The 22160-nt window shown below is 32.4% G+C and overlaps 1 protein-coding gene across 1 annotated transcript; it reads right to left on the bottom strand.

The window, feature by feature from the left end:
* Positions 1-5268: 5268 nt before the first annotated feature.
* LOC133176601 (deleted in malignant brain tumors 1 protein-like) lies at positions 5269-12544 on the bottom strand. Its single transcript, XM_061311712.1, has 5 exons — positions 11644-12544; positions 8875-9013; positions 6607-6773; positions 5804-5945; positions 5269-5437 (listed from the first exon to the last, which is right to left on the bottom strand). The coding sequence occupies exons 1-5, from the start codon at positions 12542-12544 to the stop codon at positions 5269-5271; spliced, it is 1518 nt and encodes a 505-aa protein (XP_061167696.1).
* Between the last annotated feature and the right edge of the window lie 9616 nt (positions 12545-22160).

Genomic DNA, 22160 nt, shown 5'->3' on the forward strand with positions numbered 1-22160 from the left:
GCAGCTCTCCACCGGCAAGTGGTGGCATCTCCATATGAGTGAAAAATTCTCGAGAGGGATGTTAAACAATAAACAAGCAAATAAAAATTAATATACCCTCAGCGGGGCATTCATGTCCTATGGACATATTTCTAGTTTTGCCCTCTTTTACATTTATACATGGATATACTTTATATTTTTGCTCTGTAAACAACAACAACAAAAACATTATACCATATAATATGCACAAAATTATAGGGATGTCAACGAATAGTCGACTATTCGACTGTCAGTCGAATGGACCGACGATCGAATAATGAAACGACATTCGAATATTATAATTTTAAAAAAATGCAATAAAAGAGTGATAAGGATATGGAATTCTCATTTCAAAATTGAGAAACCGTCTTTCCTCGGAGACAGTTGATAAGATAATTTTCCTCTTCAAAAAAAACTTGATTTTCCATGTGCGTATAGAAAGTACAGTAATTATAAATGCTTCACTACCGCGAGAATTAATTATCCACCAGTTACTGCTTGTGTTGTTTTTCTAATAAATCAACCATCAACATATATCTGGGCTTTGTTTGTAAAAAAAAAATTAATTGGACTTGATTTTATGCGATGTACCAATTATCTTTTATTTTAAGATTGCTCAAATGCGAGGAACATGTGACATGTTTTGACGCTTCGATAATTATTAGAACAATTCGCTTGCATTTTAAATTGTTCATAATTAAGGACATTTTGATAGCCAGAACCATCAATAAATGAATAAGCAGTAACTAACTGTTTAACAATTTAACAGCCACCTGGCGTTTGGATAGTGTGAGATTACCCCCCCCCCCCCCCCCCCCCAATTTATTTCACAATAAGCTTTAAAAAAATATCGGCTAGCAAATTTTGAATGCTAACTAAAATAAAAACTAACTGCATGTACACACCAATTTATGAATTCGATTGATGGAGAAATCATGAATTTAGGAATATTAGATTTCTAAATTTATTTCATATAATCTTGCTATCCAACGTTACGCTGCATTAAACAGATTAAGGGTTTGTGAGTTATAAATACGTCATGTACCAGTGAAGTTTGAAATAAAATTTTATTTTTAGAAAATGTTCCGAATATTCGACTATCGTTCGAACAATGCAATCGAATAATCGACTAAGAAAAATAAATATTTTGACATCCCTACAAAATTATATGCTAGGAATGTATTGTGAAAGATGCATTTCAGCTGACAAATGTAGCATCTTTAAGCCAGCTTTTTAAAAATTTTTCTGAATGACTTTCAGGTACTTCTTTTATATTTGCAACTCATTTATAGGGATGTATTAGTATGGTAGCCTGTCTGCCAACACCTTGTAGATGAGATTCTAGCACATATTGTGTGAAATGGTTCTCTTAATTGACATGAGAAGGTCACTATTTTTTATCAAGATAAAAATTACTTGTATGTCTTTTAATAACATTATTTAATATATCCCTTTCATAGCACACATGTTCGTTTCAAAGAGAAGAAAACATTTATAATTTTTCAAGGTCAATAATCTCATGGATGAAATGCAAACTGTACTATTTGAAGTAGGTGGTATAGGTATTTCAGAGTCTGTATTACAGCTTGCCAGTTTATTGTTGGAGGGAATATTCTCATTAAGTAAACTATGTAAAGTATTTTTATAAGTAATAACTTCATTTCAACTTACAATGAACAGTTAATCAATGCATCTCACTTTGTATCTAATGCATTTTTAGAACACAAATTTGTGGTTTAAAACATGTTGTAATAGTTTAATAATGCTATTCATTTTTTTTAATTGACAAGAAATGAAAATGTAATGATTATTTCAAAATAGTGTTTTATTCCTCTTATGTGTATTTATAGATATGTAAAAGATTGTTATTTTATTGATGTTATTTTTGTGTACAAAATACTAGTTATTTATTACTTTATACAAAACTAATGTTGTGAAGATTGATAATAATAGAAGTCCTTATGCATATATTGAACAGTATACAAATGTCACCAATGTAATACACATTTACAAATAAAATGAAATTTTACATGACTTGCACATATTTGCATTATTTGTTACAGTTATAACAAATCTAATTCATTGTATTTATTGTTTCCAATTTTTATTGTCTATTCAAACATGGAAAAATTATATGTGTAATGATGTTAAAGACACAAGAATATGAATTAAAATAAGACTGTATGAACTACCTTTAGATTTATGAATTCAGTAGACAGTGACTGTGACAAATGTGTATTTAGGATAGAGATCTTAGACATGAGAAGAAAAGGGGTTGTTTTACAAACTTTTTTTTGCATGGGGAAATATGGACATTTTTATACAACAACAAATGAAGTTACTGGAATTGTGAAGTCTACGTGTCTTCTGTGAGTAGACATCTTTTGAAACAAAGGTAGCTTGGGGCCAGAAATATTCTAGACCCAGTAGTAATGGTCTTTTGCACAAGGTCATAGTCACTGTATATCAAAGTATTAAATACTTACCAATAATTGTTTGTAACCTCAGAGTATGATCCTTACACAGGTTAATACAGGTCAAGGCCATAGGGTTTAGAAATGTAATAAATATTCAGATAAACACATAATTCTGTTTGTTTATTTGTTTGTTATACATCCTTCAAGAATTTTTCACTAGTATTGAGACACAACAACTTGCTGGTTGAGGGCTGCAAATATAGACCTGTGCTTTTGAGCAGTGAGAGGTCTTTTCTTGTCCCAGCATATACTGCAACAAGGGAATTTGGTTTCATTGGAAGAACCGGTTTCCATGTCCTTCAGTGGGATTTGTACCTATGACTTAAGGAACAAGTCCTTACTCCACTACTCTAGAGCAAATGCTTTGACCACTGCACCAAGCAGGCAATCACATTATTGTTATACTAGATGTAAATCAAGGCAAAGGGATAATTGTGACTTGGGGATGTATAACAACCCTGCATCAAGTTCAATTTTTGTCCACTATAAAATAACTTTCAAAGATTATATTATCCTAGGGTTCATTATGCTCAGAGTGTATGACATAAATTGGATATATAAAATTCTAAAATACAATTTTTTTTTAGAAAAGTACAAGGTTATAGTTTCAAGAGGTCATATCTAGCATGTACAGGTGATTGTGGCTTAGATGATGATTCTATACCATAAGTCATCATGTGACTACGACGTTTTAAATCAATGTGTTTCTTTGGTGGTGGATGAAATATGTTCTTAACATAACAATTACTATCGGTCATTTACTATATTTCCATAAGATTCAGGACATGAAAATTTGTCTACGAATAGACATCACCCTATTGGATCCTTCTAGTTAAAATAAGGAATCATCATACTGGGTTTTAAAGTGCCTAATATTTTACTTAAGATAAATGCAAATTGATCAATAAATACTGGTATGAGAAGTACATTTATGCATGTGTAGTTTTTTATTTAAATAATTAGAAAAAAGAAAATGGTCTACATAATCACGTATATATATATATTCTGGTCTCCTTTATGCATTATATATACTTGGTCTACTTTAACCCTTCGGGATCCTCATAAAATATATACATGTCTACCTTAAACCTCCAATGTATTTACAAAATATTAAGGAGACCAGAAATGTCGTATATTTTTCAGGAAGCAACATTTAGGGCTGAGGGGGTAAAATTTTCATTATTGAAGCCTATTAGAATAAATTTGGGTGAAAGTGTGAATCAGAATGTCTCAAATAAAAGAAATGAAAAATGTCTACTTAATGCCTCAAAATAAGTGCGGTCTACTTTATGCCAAAGTCCACCTTATATATATATATATATATATATATATATATATATATATATATATATATATATATATATATACTGTACATGTATATACATAGTCATCTGATTGGTTGGGATAAAAGGTCAGCTAAGATTTGTATTAAGAAATATAACATTGCTCTATTCTTAATACAGTATTTTATGATTCGAAAAATTTTACGATACATTGTATTATTAGGAATGCTGACACGATATGATATTGTATCATAATACAGGTATTACGTGTATAATACAAATGTTACCGACTGTGTACCGGTCCAAAATTAAAATAAGGTTTGTCATTGTATTCTTGAGCTGGGCAACATCCATTAACACAAACAAACACAAGCTTCTTCAGAAAATTTTAAGAGAACCAAGTAAAGTTTAGTGCGACTTAATTGTTTATAGGCGCAAGGTTGAAGTCCATGACTACGCATACGTTTTAGTGTATTGTTAGAAAGCCTCATCACATTCACGCTGTAGGCTTGAAGGATTCCCTCAGGCCCGTAGAACCCGGGGGTAGGGAACGGGGGGGGGGGGGGCTCCACTTTTTCTCGGTATAGTATTTTGCTATAGTAAATTTTCTTTAGTTGCTGGTTCCCCCTCCTCCCCCCACTCTTTGTTGCTGTAAGGTCGAACACAGGCAAATTCCAGAATTTTGACAGTAAATTAGTTTTTTTTTTTTTTTTTTGTCAGATATATTTTGGGAAATCCCCCCCCCCCCCAAATTTTGAAACCATACGGAAACTTTAACTTTCCTGATCCAGTATTCTTCTCGTAGTCTACGGGATGAAGCACTTATAGTTGGACTATTGGTTGGATGGTATATTTTCTTTTCCTAAAATCTTAACCCTCATTGAAAGGATAGAGTGGTCAGCTGCAGGCGAATTGAAATGCATATAAAGATGCTGATGGCGCCCATTATTTATTTCAAACTTATTCCCTAACATTTTGTTAATAAGTGAAACCTATTTCCCAATAAAAATAAACCTGCATAGAGTACATTCAATCCATAGACAAAGTTTGAAGATTTACAATTCAGATTTCCCCCACGCTTTTGTATGAAAACATTGTTCAGTGAGGTTGGTATAAATTAAACAAATTAATTGTTTAAAATATATCAAAAGTTTCAAAATATTTTGAAGAACATTTGGAAAAAAAACTTTCCGCTTGTCAATAAGACAACGTTATCATTTGGAAGAAATCTACTGTTATTAAATTTAATCATGAAGCTGTTTTTTTTTCTGCATTGTAGGACGTCAAGAAACATTTTGATTGGAAATTGCACAGAATACCATATGTTTAAAATTGAATTGTTACATTTTTATTCATCATTATTAAAATATGATAACTAAAAAATAGAGCATTTGGGTAGAATAAAGTTTACAAGAAATACACAATACGTGTAAATGTGTCACCTTTGCTTCAAGAATTGTCCGATTAAGATTTTAAAAAATGGAAAATATCTAATGACAAATTACACTAGCATCTTCATTGTGTCCACAGTTTTCATGTCCAAATCCACTGAACGGACATAGTGCAAGCGACTTCTCAGTTCCAGTACATTTAACGTTATCCATTAATATTCTTCCGCTGCCTTGACCAAAATGTGCACTGGAATATGCTGTTGCAGTGCTGAAAAAGATAAAATTTACAATAACTCTAAATATAAAATATTGACTATTTGAGACGGTATATAAATGTGGCCTCGTTTATTGATTTATTCTCGGAATTCTTAAAAGGTAGCAGATTATTTATCCAAGCAGGTTTTGGTGCCGTATATTCGATAAGATTTTAATTGTTGCCTATCTTCAATCAACTACCTGAAACCTGACATCGCACCCTAATTGATTGCATGAACGACGTTTACAGAATGATAAAAGTCGCGTATAATTGATCTTGACATGTTACGTCCAAAAGACTGCAATATAAAAGGAAAGCTCTTAAATGCTATATCTGTCGTCTTTTTCGTGTATATATGTTAAATTACATATAATTTACCCGCTGTATCCCAGCATTCTACAGACCACACGGGCGTCGTTGTCATCCCAATAATTGTCACACACAGTTCCCCAGGTGCCTCCTACTTTAACTTCTACTCTTCCCTCTCGAGATGTTGACCCTCCAACCAGGCGTATGTCGACTGAAATTTAAAATTATTTTATCATAACAAAATATGTTTACAAATTTGATGTATTTACAATATGTTAAAATTAATAAAAGTTAAGTCGGCTCGTTAATATCTCGTACAATTCCAGCAACTGAATTGCGAAATCAAGAGGTAAGGGAACAAGAACTTTTGTCTTGTAAACATTTGTTAAATGAGTTTTATTCTAACTATAAATAAGTAAATTTAGTACATACATGTAAGAGAGGTATGGTCCTTTTAAGGAATGCAACTGCCTAATATAAAATTTTGAATTGACCATGAGGAAGTTAGCACAAAATTGTTATTGTATTGTAAATTCTGAATTTATCAGGTGGCATAAATGCAAATTAAAAATTTTATATTTGTATACTGTAAAAGTTATTGATTATTCAAATGGAAAATTTCCCCACTTCTTAATACCGAGGGGATTTAGTTTATATATGTATGACATGTTTCTGAGCTCAAATGAAGCAAATACTGTTTCAAGGGAAAGGAATGATTTCAAATAAAATTTGGGTTAATCTGAATGAACGTCTAAATAGGCTCTCTTATTTACTGAGAATCAGTACAACCAGAGAATCAATGAGATGAATTCCTATTTCGGCAATATCATTTGGAGAGAAAGATTATGAACGTTAAGATCAACAGCTCTTACAGCAAACGACTCCTACATCTTCGCTGTGTTGGCAATTATTTTGTTCGAATCCATAATGCCTGCAAAGTGCAACTGAGCGTTCGTCACCCTCACAAGACACGTCATCAAGAACGATGCTACCAGACCCTTGTCCATACGCTGCCGATTCCTTGTATGTTGAGTGGTGTCTACAAATTATTCCATAAAACAACTAAAGTTTTATCAGAAACGCATGTTGCTCTAGCATCATTTAAAATATGCTTAAAGCTAAAGTGTTCTTGACCATTTATTTGCATACGAAAACTATATTCATGTATTTGCCTGCCAAAAAAAAGGTACGTGTAATCAGGGACCTATATACTATATAGGTCCCTAGTGTAATTCAGAGAAATTACGTCCCCGGCCCGCATAATGATAATTAAAATAAGCTTAATTAATGAATTCAAAACAACATTGTTCTTTTAATCATAAGTAGCTATGGAATAAAAAAAAAAAAATTCATTGCTCAAAGAGAACTTAAGTTATAGTCTGAAAACATGTTAGGCAATATATGATTTTCTGACCTTGACCTTTGACCTTTAAATTAATAGGGATCTTCTTTTATTTAATATTAAGATTTAATATGTAAGATTTCATTGCAAAAATTTACATAGAACAAAGTTCTTCTATTTATTAAGAGTAAAATATATAGAGGATATTCAATGTTTTGTAGATAAATATTATGGAATTTATTTCAGGAGTGGGACAGGATTTTTTCGATATTTTCACGAGTGCGAAGCACGAATTCCATATTCATCTACAAAACATTGGATTTTCTGTTTATTACATTTTCTTTGATTTTCCTTTTGCCTCTGTCTTTTCGTATTACAGTCATTAGGCTGTGCGGTTGAGACGTCATAGCTAAGCGGCTGACAGATTGAAAAACGTTGTAAACATAGATTTTTAACAACATATTTAGAGAAACTTTAGCAGTTTTAGTCTCTGACAGGATGGTTCATTTACTCTCTTTATCTTATAACAGGCCAGGGATTTTTTTTAAACACTCTTCGTGAAGGGAAGGAAAATCGAGAGTTTTGCCGCACTTCTGATATTCTCACACTGTGAGAGTACCATTTTGATATATCCTTTCACACTGTGTCAGAATATCACTGTTATTCAATAAATAAATTACAGTATTTCACTGTTGAAAATATAATAAATTAAATTCCATTGCAAAAAGTTATAGAGAACAAAGTATTTATTAATACTTTTGATGTCAAAATGAAAAAGTGTCCTCTTTTATTTATGGTGAATTATTTAATTTCATTGCAAAAGTTAAAGCACCTTTTTAGGTATCATCTAGAAACTAGCTAACCGGACAGACGACGCATTGAAAAACCAAAATTAAAATCCCTTGCTTTTAACAAAAGCAAGAGACAAAAAAAATCCATTGATAGTAAGACTGCGACAGAGTAGTTTAAAAAATGTGACAATCAATTAGAAATACGATTCCTCGATCTTCAAAGGTAAAATGATGATCAAAATGAAATTATTATAAATAGTTATTAATTTATTCAAACGTGTTTCATTTTAACAATCTATCATTTTGTTAACGTTAATTTTGAATTTACTAGGGGGAGGTAAATGCAAAATTTACAACATGATAACTTTTACCTCCTCCTAGTAAATTCAAAATTTACTACATGACAAATCCGTCAGATTCTTTACTTGAAAGAAATTTCAGTCAGACTGTGTCTTTGTTGCACACAACCTAATATAAAGTACGATTCTGAATGCGTATCAGATTCCGATTTACTGAATTTCACTTTTTTGTAGTAAATGCATATTATAGTTTGAAAGTACAGTGTCGAACGGAGGAACAGAAAGACAAATGCTGGGTAAAGTGATCCTTTAGTGTCACTTTGCTCTGCAGGAAATACAAAGTAATCCACTTCTCTTGGATTTTAGATTCTTTTGAATAGTTTTATAATGACACCATGTTTGTAAAGATGCATTAGTAAAATTAGATCAAACTTTTCATGTCTGTTATTTGGGTTGTGAAGCTTATGACTCTCTGTTCATTTATAAACCAAAAAGACGTGTAATGCTTGCAACTATCCAAACATCACAAAATCATTTTTTTTCTGCAGGCATTAAAAGAATATCTTGCATTTAACATTTTAAAATATGGCTTATGCTGAAGAAATGATAACAGTGTAATATTATGCAGTTTGTAATCATTTGACTTTAAAGAAGATACCACGTGCAAGATAAGAAATATAATCATAAAATGTATAAAATGTGCTATACGTATTATATCCTAGTTGGTGGCATACAACTTGAGCACTCTTGTCAGTGAAGGCATCGTCACATACAGTTCCCCATTTGCCCATATAATTAACTTCAAGCCTTCCTTCGCCGCTTATACTCCCTCCAGAAAGTCTAACACCTTTAAATAAAAATGAATAAATACAATCACTTAATTTAATCAACATTGTACAACACATCGATACCAAATAAATCATGTAAATATGATTCCCAAACTTAGTTTGGCAACTTATTGATTTCTACCTTCTATATCTATATGGTACTATTTTGTCTGCGAGTGTCTCAGAAAGTTAAGTATACTATATTCTTTTTAAGAAAGACTCTTTTGAATAAACAGACATTTTAGGTAAATATGCAGAATAAATGTTATTTTGGTTTCACATGCATGCATTTTCACATGCAATAAATGAAACATTGTTTGATAATTAAAAAACCTACAAGCTCGATCCATGTTTTTAAATGAAATGCGTCGACATTTACATGCACAAAGATAAACAGTCTATACACACGATGTTATTGAATTAACAATCAAGCAAGCGCATGCATTTGTGCTTTTGTTCTGACTAGCAGATAGAAAAACTGTTTATAACTTTTCTTCGTTTTTTTTATTTTTTTTTTATTTATTTATTTTTTTTATTTTTTTATTTTTTTTTTTTTTTTTGTTAACAAGATTCTTTGAAATTAAAAATATCCCTGTTTTCGATAAATATCTCTAAAGTTTTGAATGGCCACAACTTTCATACTTTCAGTAAAATAAGACAAAAACTCAAATGAAGGTGAACATTATTATACGGTTATACGGTATAGCAAAAATGCACATTCGGGTGTGTTCAAATCTAATCGGCTATATATGATATTTAAACGGCTGTAACTTTCTTAGTTCTCGATGATACAATGTAAGCAGCATGAAAGGGTCCATGAAATCGGAATTCGAAATCATTTGCACAGCATGACGGTATAAATGTACATAATTATGTAATAAAGATAGGTTTAGTTTTATTGTGTTTTGTCCGGAAGGAAAATGGGTCTCGTACATAATTGTCGAAAATCTACACATTAAATTTCCATGGTGAATATTATCGTTCAGTTTATCTTTGCAATAGTTATCCACAAACTGAAGCAATATATATGTAATTGTACCGATCACACCTTTCTGCAACATAGTCCATTTAATCTGTAGATTTGACTAAGATTTTAAGTAGGTTCTACTACATATTAACAACAGGGATGTCAACAAGTATTCAATTACTAAACTATGGTTTGATCATACAGACTATCGACTAAGTATTTTTTTTACTCGATTACTCGTTAAAAACCGTGCTACACTGTAGTAATTTTTAAATTGGATTCTTAACGCATCATTGTTTTCCTGAGTAATCTCGCCTAAGGGTAAGGCTTAACGAGTCTTAGCTTATTGTTCTAGGGAAATCATTTGCGCGGTAATTAGATGTAACAAACCTTCAAAACCTGCAGTCTGCGCGTATTTTAAAAGGTTTCACGATGGAAAGAAAAAAAGTACATGATTTGACATCCGTCAAACATGTCGAAATCTTCAATTAAAACTTTTTTTGCAAGTTCCTTTAAGGATTTTAAAGAATTATTTGGCTTCTAGCCCCAAATTATAAAAATCCAGTATGGTGAGATCACATATAGATGTACTAGATATATATGCAGTTTGGGAAAGAGATAAGTGCGTAATTTACTGTTGTTTATTCATGTAACTTGATGGTCAGACGATTCATTTCATGATTGTATTAGTTGTTAATACAACATTGCACAATTGACATTTATCTCATGCTGTTTATGATTTGATAATAAGAACAGTTAACTATTTACCAGTCACGGTTAATGGCTTAGTTAGAATTGGACATGTTTGATTTTATGTTGTTTTACGTCCCGTTCGAGAATTTTCACTCATTTAGAGACGTCAACAAATACATGTACCGGTAAAGGCTTCAAAATTTAGATAGATCTTTATTCAGCACTCAGGGCCATTGAGCAGTGATGATCTTTATCGTGCCACGGGGTCTCGATTATTAAAGTCTCATCCAAAAGACCCGCAACTTGCATTTCAAAATGCCGAGCGCTTGGCGAAGGAACGAACAGTTGCTAACAATTCCATTTATTAGAGTGGACAGGCGAAGTAGTTTAAAAAGGCGATTTAGATAAAATATTCGGTAAAACGGTGTCCTCTACCTATTCCCACTTCATCATTCTTTCTATTCCAACCTGCTAATAACAATATAGATGATTTGATAGTTAATTTGTTATCCCCTCGCAATTGAGTTGGAGGAGATAGAGTAACGCACTTGTGAGTGTGTGTGTGTGTGTGGGGGGGGGGGGGGGGTTAGTTTGTCCTTGTGTGCGTAATGTTTCTAATTGTAAATGTTGTGTGCAAACAGGTTCGAAATCTTTGTCAACATCATTCACTATAGCTACGAATTTTAAATTACCTACGTACGTACAATGGCGTATATTCCATATAGGGGAAAGGCTGTAGCCTACACATCATTTTCTTGATATAAAAAATATAAATGTTTTTACAATTGTGTGTTGAAAAATCTAAAAAAAAAAAAAATTGATCATAAATCTTAATTATTTATTTACCTGTTTACTAGAATACTTTTTTCATCAAAAGCAATAAAAGTATTTGTCGGATTAAAGAACAACGTTGGGGTCAGTTCGGGGTGACAACGCCATTGATTTTTATGCTTTAATCTTCTTAAAATATTGTTTATTTTATATACTTACCACGTATCAATACCTGCTCCAAATTATGTTCCAGTGTAGTAGTTCTATCCTGTATCTTTTGCAGGCTTGTTGATAAAGCAGAATATTGATTTGTTAGAGATGATATGTGGCTTGATGAATATTGTTGATTATGAGACACAGTTGTTTGCAATGTACTAAGAGTACTTCTAGTACTGTGTAAGTCACTTGAAAGAGTTGACACTTTCGATGCAATATCGGAATACTGATTGGTTAAAGTTGAAATTTGGCTTGAAACATGCGCCATTGTTCCTTGCAAAGAACTCAGTCTGCTCTTTGTTGTTTGTAAGTCATTCGAAATAGATGTAAGTTGGTTTTCATTCTGACGCTCAAGAGCTGAGAGAGAAGCTACGGACTGATTCACAGAAGACAGTGAGTATTCCAGCGATGTGATCCGACTTGTAGCTTGGTGCATCTCAGATAGTATTGTAGCCTTTAGCGAGGCTAGCTCTTGACTTATGTCAGTGTCTTTTTGCTCCTGTCTATTCAAGCTTACGGAAAGGAATTTGATAGAGTTTGCCATATTGTTGATTTTCAAAGCAAGATCTGTTGCGTCGGATATATTTGATAATCTGTGATATTCACCCATAATGCGCTGTACATACACTTGTAGAACAGAAAGTTCATTGCTTAGAGTTTGTGTCGAAGGCGTCTGTTTTGAAATGTTGAGCAGCTGTTCAATCATTATTGCTTGAGTCTTCAAAGTGTTGTTCTGCAACTGAATTTGTGTCTGCAAGTGGTTCATACGCTGGTCAAAGTAAGCAATGGAATCATTTCCGAGACTGACTATGCTTGATGGTGGCTTGTTTGTATTCATAAGAAAACATTGCACAGATAACAGTAACCCACAGGTTACGAACAATGATGTGTTGAAGTAATTCATGATAAGCGAGTAATTTGAAACATAAAGACACTGTATGAGATTTTATATGAACTTCTCCCGGAAGTAAGGCAACCAATGGCTGCTCTTTCCAACCCTTATCTGTATAACAAAACAAATTTAAGAATCTGTTATCAATAAATCAGTCAACTTTATCGTGAATGAATGGTCTCATCCTTTTTCTTACCTTAATTTTGTGCTTTAAAGTTTGTATTATTTTATTTATTTCTTATAGCTAAAGAAATCAAAAATAAAATATAGTTTAGCACTTGACCTCGAGGTACTAATTTCATATGTAAAATCACTCTTCCTGATAGGCTCTCAGTTCCTTTTGCGATTTTTTTTTTCATGGTACATGAAATTGAATTTTCACACTGAATTTTCGGATTTTTTCCCTTAACCCGATTATGGCAAGGAGCACACCGCAGGTGTAACCGGTCGAGAGGAGGCTTACTCCTCAATGGCACCTGATTCCACTTCTGTTTGCAGAACTCTGCGAATAAATTTTATTGTTTTGAAATGGATTTTTGAGAATGAACACTGTTCATTTACTTTACATTTCATTCTTGAGAATATTATTTTTTTGTTTGTTTAACGTCCCTTCGAGAATTTTTCACTCATATTGAGACGCCACCACTTGCCAGTGGAAGGCTGCAAATTTAGACCTGTACTCGGCATTTACGATTTTTTAGCAATGAGGGATCTTTTTCGTGCCAGCACCTACTGCGACACGGAACCTCAGTTTATACGCTCTCATCCGAAGGACAGGTCTCCACCTCACACAGTGGAACCGAACCCGCGACGTAAGGATCAACTCCTTACTCTGCGACTGTTGAGCAAACCAAATTTTGATAGAAAATAATCCATCTGATTTTTCTTCATAATCGATGTGTTTGGTAGAGAAAGCATCAGTAGATATAAAAGTTTACTTCTTTTAATGTCAATAACCAATCAAAAAAGTTTTGGTTCTTATAACCAGATATCTGTTTGGCTTGGTCTTTGTATGTCCGGTATCAGTAGACTTGTTTAAACCTAAGGCTTTTGTTTAAGGATATTTCAATAGGATTCTCTAAAAATATGTAATAGAATTTTGCAGAACAGTTAGTGCATGTTCTTTTATAGCTAAAAAACATTTTAAGCACCGAGTTTAATACCTTTCAACCCAACTTTATTTTTTGCATTAACCTTAAATCTATACACCTATATCTATACCGTATTTAATGTGATTACCAATGCAGAAAAACATGAAAAGATAAAATCTCCGAAAAATAAATACTGAGTGTAAATTTACTCAAATTACTCAACTTTTACGTTCATCTGTATTTATTACTATTTTCTAATTTCTTAAAAAGTAGTCTTTTCCATACACATCTAAAACATCATATATCGAAATTAGTTGATTTTACTAAAGTTAAAGTGCTGACCAAACAATAATTGCAATATAACTTGTAAACATTTAAATATAGGAATGCAGAATAAACTGCGCAGGACTATAAGACCTTCTTTTTAAAAATTGACTTTATTGGTAAAAACTGCGCTGTCTGTCGCGTTGGCATCAGATATTGACAAAAAGTAACGTTCTGGCATCAGCTACTGCATCTAATTATAAAACTAATTAAAAATTCTATCTGATATCAGAGTAATACTAGAATTCTTCGGTTTCACTAATTGTTCCTACAAACAAAACATCTTTTAGCCTTATTGCAATTACTCCAATACATTGGAGGAGTTTAAAATCATTCCTTCGTCGGAAGTTTAATTTATATGACCAGTAGTTGCCAGGTGAGAAAAACTTCTCTTGTAGCAGCTATAGATCAGTTTCTGATGGCCGTAAAATTATCATCATGTGGCCACCGTATAATAGATAAATAAATAAATAAATAAATGGTGATCCCAAATAAGTTTCTGGTGGCAACTAAAAATTATGTGGTGGAAGTTAGATACAATATTTTTCTCATTTGGCAACTACACTGGCTTCCGTAAATTTTAAAGGAAGAGACACGATCAAATCATGACCATCACCAGTTTCTAGAAGTGGTGCAGGGAAGGGTCAGGGATGGGTACTCCCTTTCTTAAACCAGATTTTTTTTATTTATCATTATGGTGGGTTCTGCTTTATTATAAAAGCCATGTTGTTGAAAATTAAGTAAATTAAATCTGGCAGCATTATATACATGTACTTTAAACAAATAAATGATGAATTTATTTTGTTCCAAAGTAATAATTTCGCGATTGTTATTAAAAGGGTTGGATCGCAAACTACGCACCACCTCCTGATGAGGGCTTTTCAAATTATAATGCATCAGTTGAAAAAAAAAAAATTATTAAAATTGATTATATGTAATTGCTTAAATTAGAAAGACTACACGAACAATATGTTGTGTTTCCAGTAGACAAGGCTTGAAACAATATCACCTTTGTTTGTAAGACTCATTATTATAACAGTATTTTAGAAGAACATTAGAAAAAGTTTTTAATTCTATGTCTGGAAATCCAGCTTATACCTCAAAATCACATTTCAGTGTTTAAATTAAACTTACATTCCAGTCAACCAAGGTGATTTCGATCTACACTACCTATACTGGATTCCTAAACTTCATAAAAATCCTTACAAAGATACATTACCGGGTCCATCAAATGCTCTCCCAAGCCCCCATATCTTTACTACATATATGTACTTACAAAACATCTCCTGTAAAGGAGAAACTTCAGAAAAATACTGTGCTACAGCATATTTTAGAAGTAGTGTAAATCAGATGTGGGTTCTCAAAAACTCGTAAGAGCTTTTGGAAAATATAAAATCACCAATTTTTTCTAAATTCAATAACATCAAACGTACAACTTTTCTACATTTTATACAACCATTCCTCACGAAAAATTAAAAACGAAGCTTTTTGATATCATAGATCACTGCTTCTTCAATAAAAATGGAACTCGGAAATTTTCGTTTCTCGTGATTGGTCCTTTGTCAAAAATCATTCTGATTCTATATATACACAGGTACTCTGGAGTTGATATTAAAAGGATGCTGGAGTTCCTCATTGACAACATCTGTGTAGTCTTCGGAGACTAGGTCTTCAAACCAATTGTTGGAATTTCGATTGGCACTAATTGTGCTCCTTTATTAGCCGACCTGTTTTTTATATGCCTATGAAGCAGAATTTATTCAGAAACTTCTACATGAGAAGAAGAAAACACTTTCTGTAGCCTTCAACTCGACATTCAGATATATCGACGATTTATCAATTAACTATAGTAACTTCCATTCTTATATCCCATATAGATATATAGATGTAGATATATCCCGGTGAACTTGAAATAAAAGAAATCACAGAGTCCGCCACATCTTTTTTCATGTTTGGATGTTTTGCTGACTATAGACCAACTAACAACTAAATTGTATGACAAACTGGATGACCTCAGCTTTTCCGTCGTCAGTTTTCCTTATTTATGTAGTAATATTCCCCTCTCACCTGCATATGATGTTTACGTCTCCCAACTTATTTGATACCCAAGAGCATTCTCTACAATTTTTAAACCGAGGCAGGCTATTGACAGATAAGTTGATATTTCAGGGATTTCAACAACCTCGTTTAAAGTTAGCATTCCGTAAATTCTACTGTCGATACAATGACCTTGTTTGCAAATATAACCCATCATTCGGTCGTATTACATGTTTCATACCAATTGTTAAACCTTTGTTTTATACTAAATTCCCACCTCTGGAATTACCGGGGTCCGTGTTTTATGCCCTGTTCACAGATTTGTATTGTTTGTAGATTTTTCTTAGATCAATCGCTGTTCGTTAACTTCGCCTTTTTTATTTATTCATCCGCAAATATAGCTGTCCACCTTCAAACTTCTATTGTCCCTATGTAGCAGTACTTCTTCGATGTTTCTTAAGAATAAAATTAAAACCTGGACATTTTATAATGTTGTTAAAAATCCATATCTGATGTGAAGTGTTAATGCATTTAATAAAGGGTTAACTATTGATTTACCTGTAGGGTTTATTATTTGAGCAGAAAAAAAGCTTTGTTTAAAAAAAAACATTTATAAATATGAAATTATATTTTTAAAACGTAGTATGAGTGTGTTGAAAATTTGATATACATGAAATGTCGTTTTAAGATCTACAATTCAAATTGTTGAGAGCACTGTATCCCTCTTGAAATTGCCACCGAAATGTTCCGGGTATTTTTTTTTCCAATCACGATAGGCTTAATCTTGTCTCTTCGTGTAGAATATTTAACAAAAGAGTTCAGGTGTGTAATCTTATCAGTTCCTGCTCCTTTAGACCTGTTAGAATGTTTACAAAACTCTCTAAATTATTCTGCAAAGATGAAACCAGGGCAGATAAATGATAAAGTAAATAAGTGTTCTGCAGATGAGGAAGTTGTCACGAGAGCTTTGACTGGACATGAATTTGAGTGGGTAAAGTCATATTTTCTTTGGATTAGGGGAGTAAGTGATTATGACATACTCTTAGATAACTCAAGGATATATAGTCAGTAGTAGACCTGTTATGTTCATAGGCGGCATAGCCCCCCCCCCCCCCTGTTTTTGCAGAAATAGACATAATATAGGCAATGAAAATTGGAGCCCCAAAGGTTTTTTTTTTTGGTTTAGCCTCCTCCCCCCTTTCAATTTGCTTCCGACGCCTATGATGTTATACTGTCCACTCAATATTAGTTTCCATATTTCGTTCAAAATATAATCATACCTACGACCTTATTTACGTGGATTCTAAATAGTTTCTTAATTTTTACCATTGTAAGCAATAAGACTTGTCATTCCTACATATGTTGCCATTTACATTCTTTGCTCCTGCACAAAGTCATACTGAGGATTTGAAATAGCTACAAATATCAATATTTTTCAACTTTTAGGTCCATTGCTATGGGAACAGGAATCCAAAGCAAACAAATTATCATTGTTTAAAAACATGCTTAAAACAGTTTTTCCCCTTCCAAATTTGATAAATCATATGTTGCCCTGAAACTCAGTCCTCTCTCTCTCTCTCTGTGTGTATATATATATATAAATTAGGGATGGCAATTTGTAACCGGTTAATCGATTAATCGGTCGGAACGATGGTAATCGGTTAGAAAATCTGCAATCGGTTAGTCGGAAAAATTTAATGTTTGTAAAATTGAACGAAATTTTCTTAAATTCCATTTTTAAAAAGGAAATCTCTGGATAAAAGTTGATAGTTTAACGTTTTTACTCATCTTATTAAGCTGATTTGGAGGTAAATATGGCTTTCCGGATTGAAATTGCGAGGTAATAATTGGTCAGTTTGTGAAGTGTTAATTACTGTTTTTAAAAACATTATGTCGGTACCATGTAATACTTCAATGATTTTACATAAACACCATGGAGCAATTTTTTTCTTTTGCCAATATCTATTAAATTATATCATTAGAAAAACATCGTCTAAATTAAAGTTCAGACAAAGTTTTGATTATGGTGACAATGAAGAATGAATTTGTATGACATCTGCACTGGTAAGATATCCGCGTCTTCTCTGGATTTCTCAGGCAAGATTCATGGTTTTCTTATTTTTTTTCTTGTCTAACTATTAACATTGAAATAAAATAATTTATATGTACATACAGTTTCCTGATCAAGATAATGAGCAGAATGTTTCTAACTTCTAATATCTCTCTTTCAGTCTTTTTGTGTATATGAATACAGATGTACATTATTTTTTAAAAATGTGTATTTTGATACGATTAACCGGTTAATCGGTCGGAACGTCTTGCGGTTAACCGATTAGCAATTCTGTAATCGATTGCCATCCCTAATATATATATATATATATATATATATATATATATATATATATATATATATATATATATATATATATATATATATATATATATATATATATATATATATATATATATATATATTTAAAAACATGTCAAACGTTTAAAGTAAAACGTCTGAAGAATTTGAAATGAAAGCGCTAACGTTTTACAACTTGTGTTGTCGTTTTTCTTCCTTTTTTTAAAATAATTATTGCCGGACACTGTGATAATTATATAATTTATTATACATTTTGTATATATATTTCATTAAGTTAAATTATTATTAAATTTTATTAATACTATTAACTTACATTTTGCTTGGTCTGGAACTTATTCTTTCCCTTCCTGAATCTACTGGTCTCTATCTCTCTTCCTAACCAACAAATATATACATGTTAATTTTCTTAGGTCAAATAATCAATAACTAAATACGGACACAATGAAAAAGTTCAAGTTCCAAATTTTTATTTGAGACAAAGACCTCAACTAGGGTAAATGAATACAAATCAACATTTCAAAGTGAAGTTTTTTTGAATCCCCGGCAACATTCTTAAGAATTCTTTGTAAAATTTTACGGATATAATGAACTCGGATATAGTGAATTTACGGATATTACGAACCGATCCGTCCCATACAGGTTAAAAATAACAACAAAGTTTACATACTTTATAATGAATTTTCAAAGATCTCAACTTTAAAATATTGATCTGATTTTTTTTTGTGAGTATTTATTTTTGAAATTCAATTCATTCGAAAACTTTTGAACTCCAGAACAACTTTAGTATTTAATACTTCCCAAAATACATTAGAAAGTCATACTTTTAGAAGAAAAAAAAACCTGTATGTACTACAGCATATCTTCTGTTGTAATTAATTAATTACTGGCAATAAAATTTTGCAAAATTTGGCAAGTCCAAAGTGACTTTAGTATCATTACAATTTAGTAGGTCATGAAGTTTGATAACATTAGGGTTCATATAAAAAAAAAAATTTGGTACAATTTTTTCGTTTTCTTTTAAAGAAAGCATTCTAAAAGGTCATAGAATTAATTCATCTCCTAAATTGTAAGAGGAACAAAGATCACTAATTTGATTATTTCTTTCAACTCCCCAACAACTAGAAATCTGTGACTCGTACATCTAAACTTACATAAAGCCTTTCTCAAGTCCTTTGAAAGATAAGATATAAACATTTCTCAAAGCAGTGCTGATTTAAAATTTAAATAACCTATAATTAAGGGATTTGACATATCAAAATATTGCATACCAGTTCTGATAGGACTGAAGCATCCACATAAGTTTCCACTTTTCTGACACAGTGGTTCTTGAGAAGATTTCTTTAAAGATATCACTAAATTTTCATTAAATTCTTAACTACTTCCCTTGAAAGAGGGGCATGGCCCTTCATTTGAATAAAACTGAATCCCCTTTATTGTGGATGCTTTGTGGCAAGTTTGGTTGAAATTGGCCATGTACTTCTTAAGAAGAAGCTGAAAATGTAAAAAGTTTACAGACGGACGTACGTACAGACGAACGACAGACCAAATGTGATCAGAAAAGCTCACTTGAGCTTTCAGCTCAGGTGAGCTAAAAATGTCAACCAGTTTTATCGGCACATGTAAAAGAATAACGCAAAAAATAATTTCCTGCAAATCACTGCTACCGAACAAAATATTAACATTCAATCTCCAAGTATGTATAACGAGAAAATGTAATAGGTTGATTTATCAGATATATCAAGAATTACACCTGTTCGGTATTTCATAGTGATGTACACCAATCCTGGACACAATTTTCTGAAAAAAAACCTTTTTTCCCTACAGTATTGCGAGTATTGCTAAATATTAAATACAACTTGTTTACTTATTCATCTGCCATACACTTTGTCTATCCTTCTGTGTGTGTGTGTGTGTGAGGGTGTGAGAGGGTGTGTATGTGTGTGTGTGTGAATCTCTCTTTCTGTCTCTTTTCACGACCTTATTAAATATTCTTCAACACAATATATCGGTGACAAAATGTGCAAATGTTCACAGTACATATTGTCGTCGACGACAAAATATGCCGATGCGTGATCGACTGTACATTTTGTCGCCGGCGACAATATGTACTGATGAACGATATGTACCGTCACAAGATATCACCCCTGATTTTACTTGTATGGTAACCCGTTGTTATAAGGCAAATGTAAAAATATAACACAGTAATATAAAGGGTGATTACATCATAAGTGAAATTCTGTCCATTGAATAAAATTGATGTATTTTCTGTAACGTTTTAATCTCACTGAAAATAACAGACATGTTTTTCTTTTGTTTTGTTTTTTTCACAATGCAAATAAATTGGCGGCAAATCTCTCATTTCGTTCATGGAGAAATTGTAATAAACAGAAAATCCAGTTTTTTATAGTCGGATATGGAATTTATTTCACTCATGTGACAGGTTTAAAAAAAATTATAGGTTCACACTCGTGAAAATATTATATATAAATTCTAGCTGCCCCACTCTTGATATATCCAACTGCAGGACATTGAATATATCCTTTATCTTATACCCCCCTTAAAAAAATATTTACTTAGTTTATGAAAATCGGAGAAAATTGAAATGTTACAATAAAGGCCCAAAAAGGAGGGAGGGTATATAATGTACACCTACTTTACGTAAAAACTGGACAACTTCACTGAACTTTAACAAGCATTTTTATACCATTATATAAAGACATAAGGGCAATAACTTGTCTTTGAAGTCCGCTGATCTACCTGTTCATGTATCGTGTATCATCGCTGCAGGCCATGAGCCGTAGGAATCTTGGGAAAGCAAATAATTTTAATTTTGCCTAAATATGCTACACAATCGGGAAAAAAGAGCTAATTTACAGTATCTGGTCGTAAGTGGGTCATAAATATTTCATTGTAAAAATGCTGCATCAAAAAATAAATATACATATATTGCAACTTTCTTTAAGTTTTCAATTAACATGTCGTGCATGGTGATTTCACAAAATGAGAATACTGAAATTTTACGACACAAGCTTTTCAAGAAATTATAGTTATATGAGCTTTAAATATTCTCAATGTTCATAAAATTATTATTCCTGAAATTGAAAAAAAAAGATCTCATTATACATTAGCGGCGGATCCAGAAATTTCATAACGGGGGGTGGGTGGGGGGGGGGGGCGCAGTAGAAGGCAGGAGGTCTGGGGGCTGCATTGAAGCCCCCAGCGGTTGCAGGGCAACGAATTCTAACAAATAAGAGGTGTTTTTTCCCTTGATTTTAGGATAATACAAACAAAATTTCAACAACAAAAATTTCAAACGGGGGGGGGGGGGGGCGCCCCGGGCTGGATCCGCCTTTGTACATGTATATATATATATAAATAAAGAAAACCTGTATGTATGTTATGTTGACTTTTCAAAAGCATTTGATACTGTATATATGGAGATCTGCATTATTGTATGAAATCTCTAAGAAAGGTATTGGTGGAAGCTTACATAAACTTCTATGTGATACGTACGCTACATGTTATACAATGTATTTTTGTGAAAATAACATGATGAGTGAACCATGCATTCAGAGCAAATCGAGGGGTAAAACAAGGTGACAATTTAAGTCCTACACTGTTTAATTTGATGATTTTTTAGAATATTTACATAGTTCGGACATACTTTACCAGCATATTTAGATTCAATGCCTGTTTATCACATGTTTTTTGCTGATGACTTGGTATTCATTTCTGAATCTCCATCTGGGCTTCAACACTGTCTGAATGCTTTGGAAAAATATTGTACAGATTGGCAGTTACAAGT

Source organism: Saccostrea echinata, unplaced genomic scaffold, assembly GCF_033153115.1.
Source record: "Saccostrea echinata isolate AGI-Se365-2 ecotype Australia unplaced genomic scaffold, CSIRO_AGI_Sech_v1 ptg000077l, whole genome shotgun sequence".
Classification (NCBI taxonomy): Eukaryota; Metazoa; Mollusca; class Bivalvia; order Ostreida; family Ostreidae; genus Saccostrea; species Saccostrea echinata.

Excerpts from the sequence above, each read along its gene's own strand:
- LOC133176601 (XM_061311712.1), bottom strand. The coding sequence starts at position 12,544 with ATGAATTACTTCAACACATCATTGTTCGTAACCTGTGGGTTACTGTTA. Across the intron at positions 9,014-11,643 it reads GGAGCAGGTATTGATACGTG|GTGTTAGACTTTCTGGAGGG; the intron begins GTAAGTATATAA and ends TTTTATTTAAAG. Across the intron at positions 5,438-5,803 it reads AGAATGCTGGGATACAGCGG|CACTGCAACAGCATATTCCA; the intron begins GTAAATTATATG and ends TATCTTTTTCAG.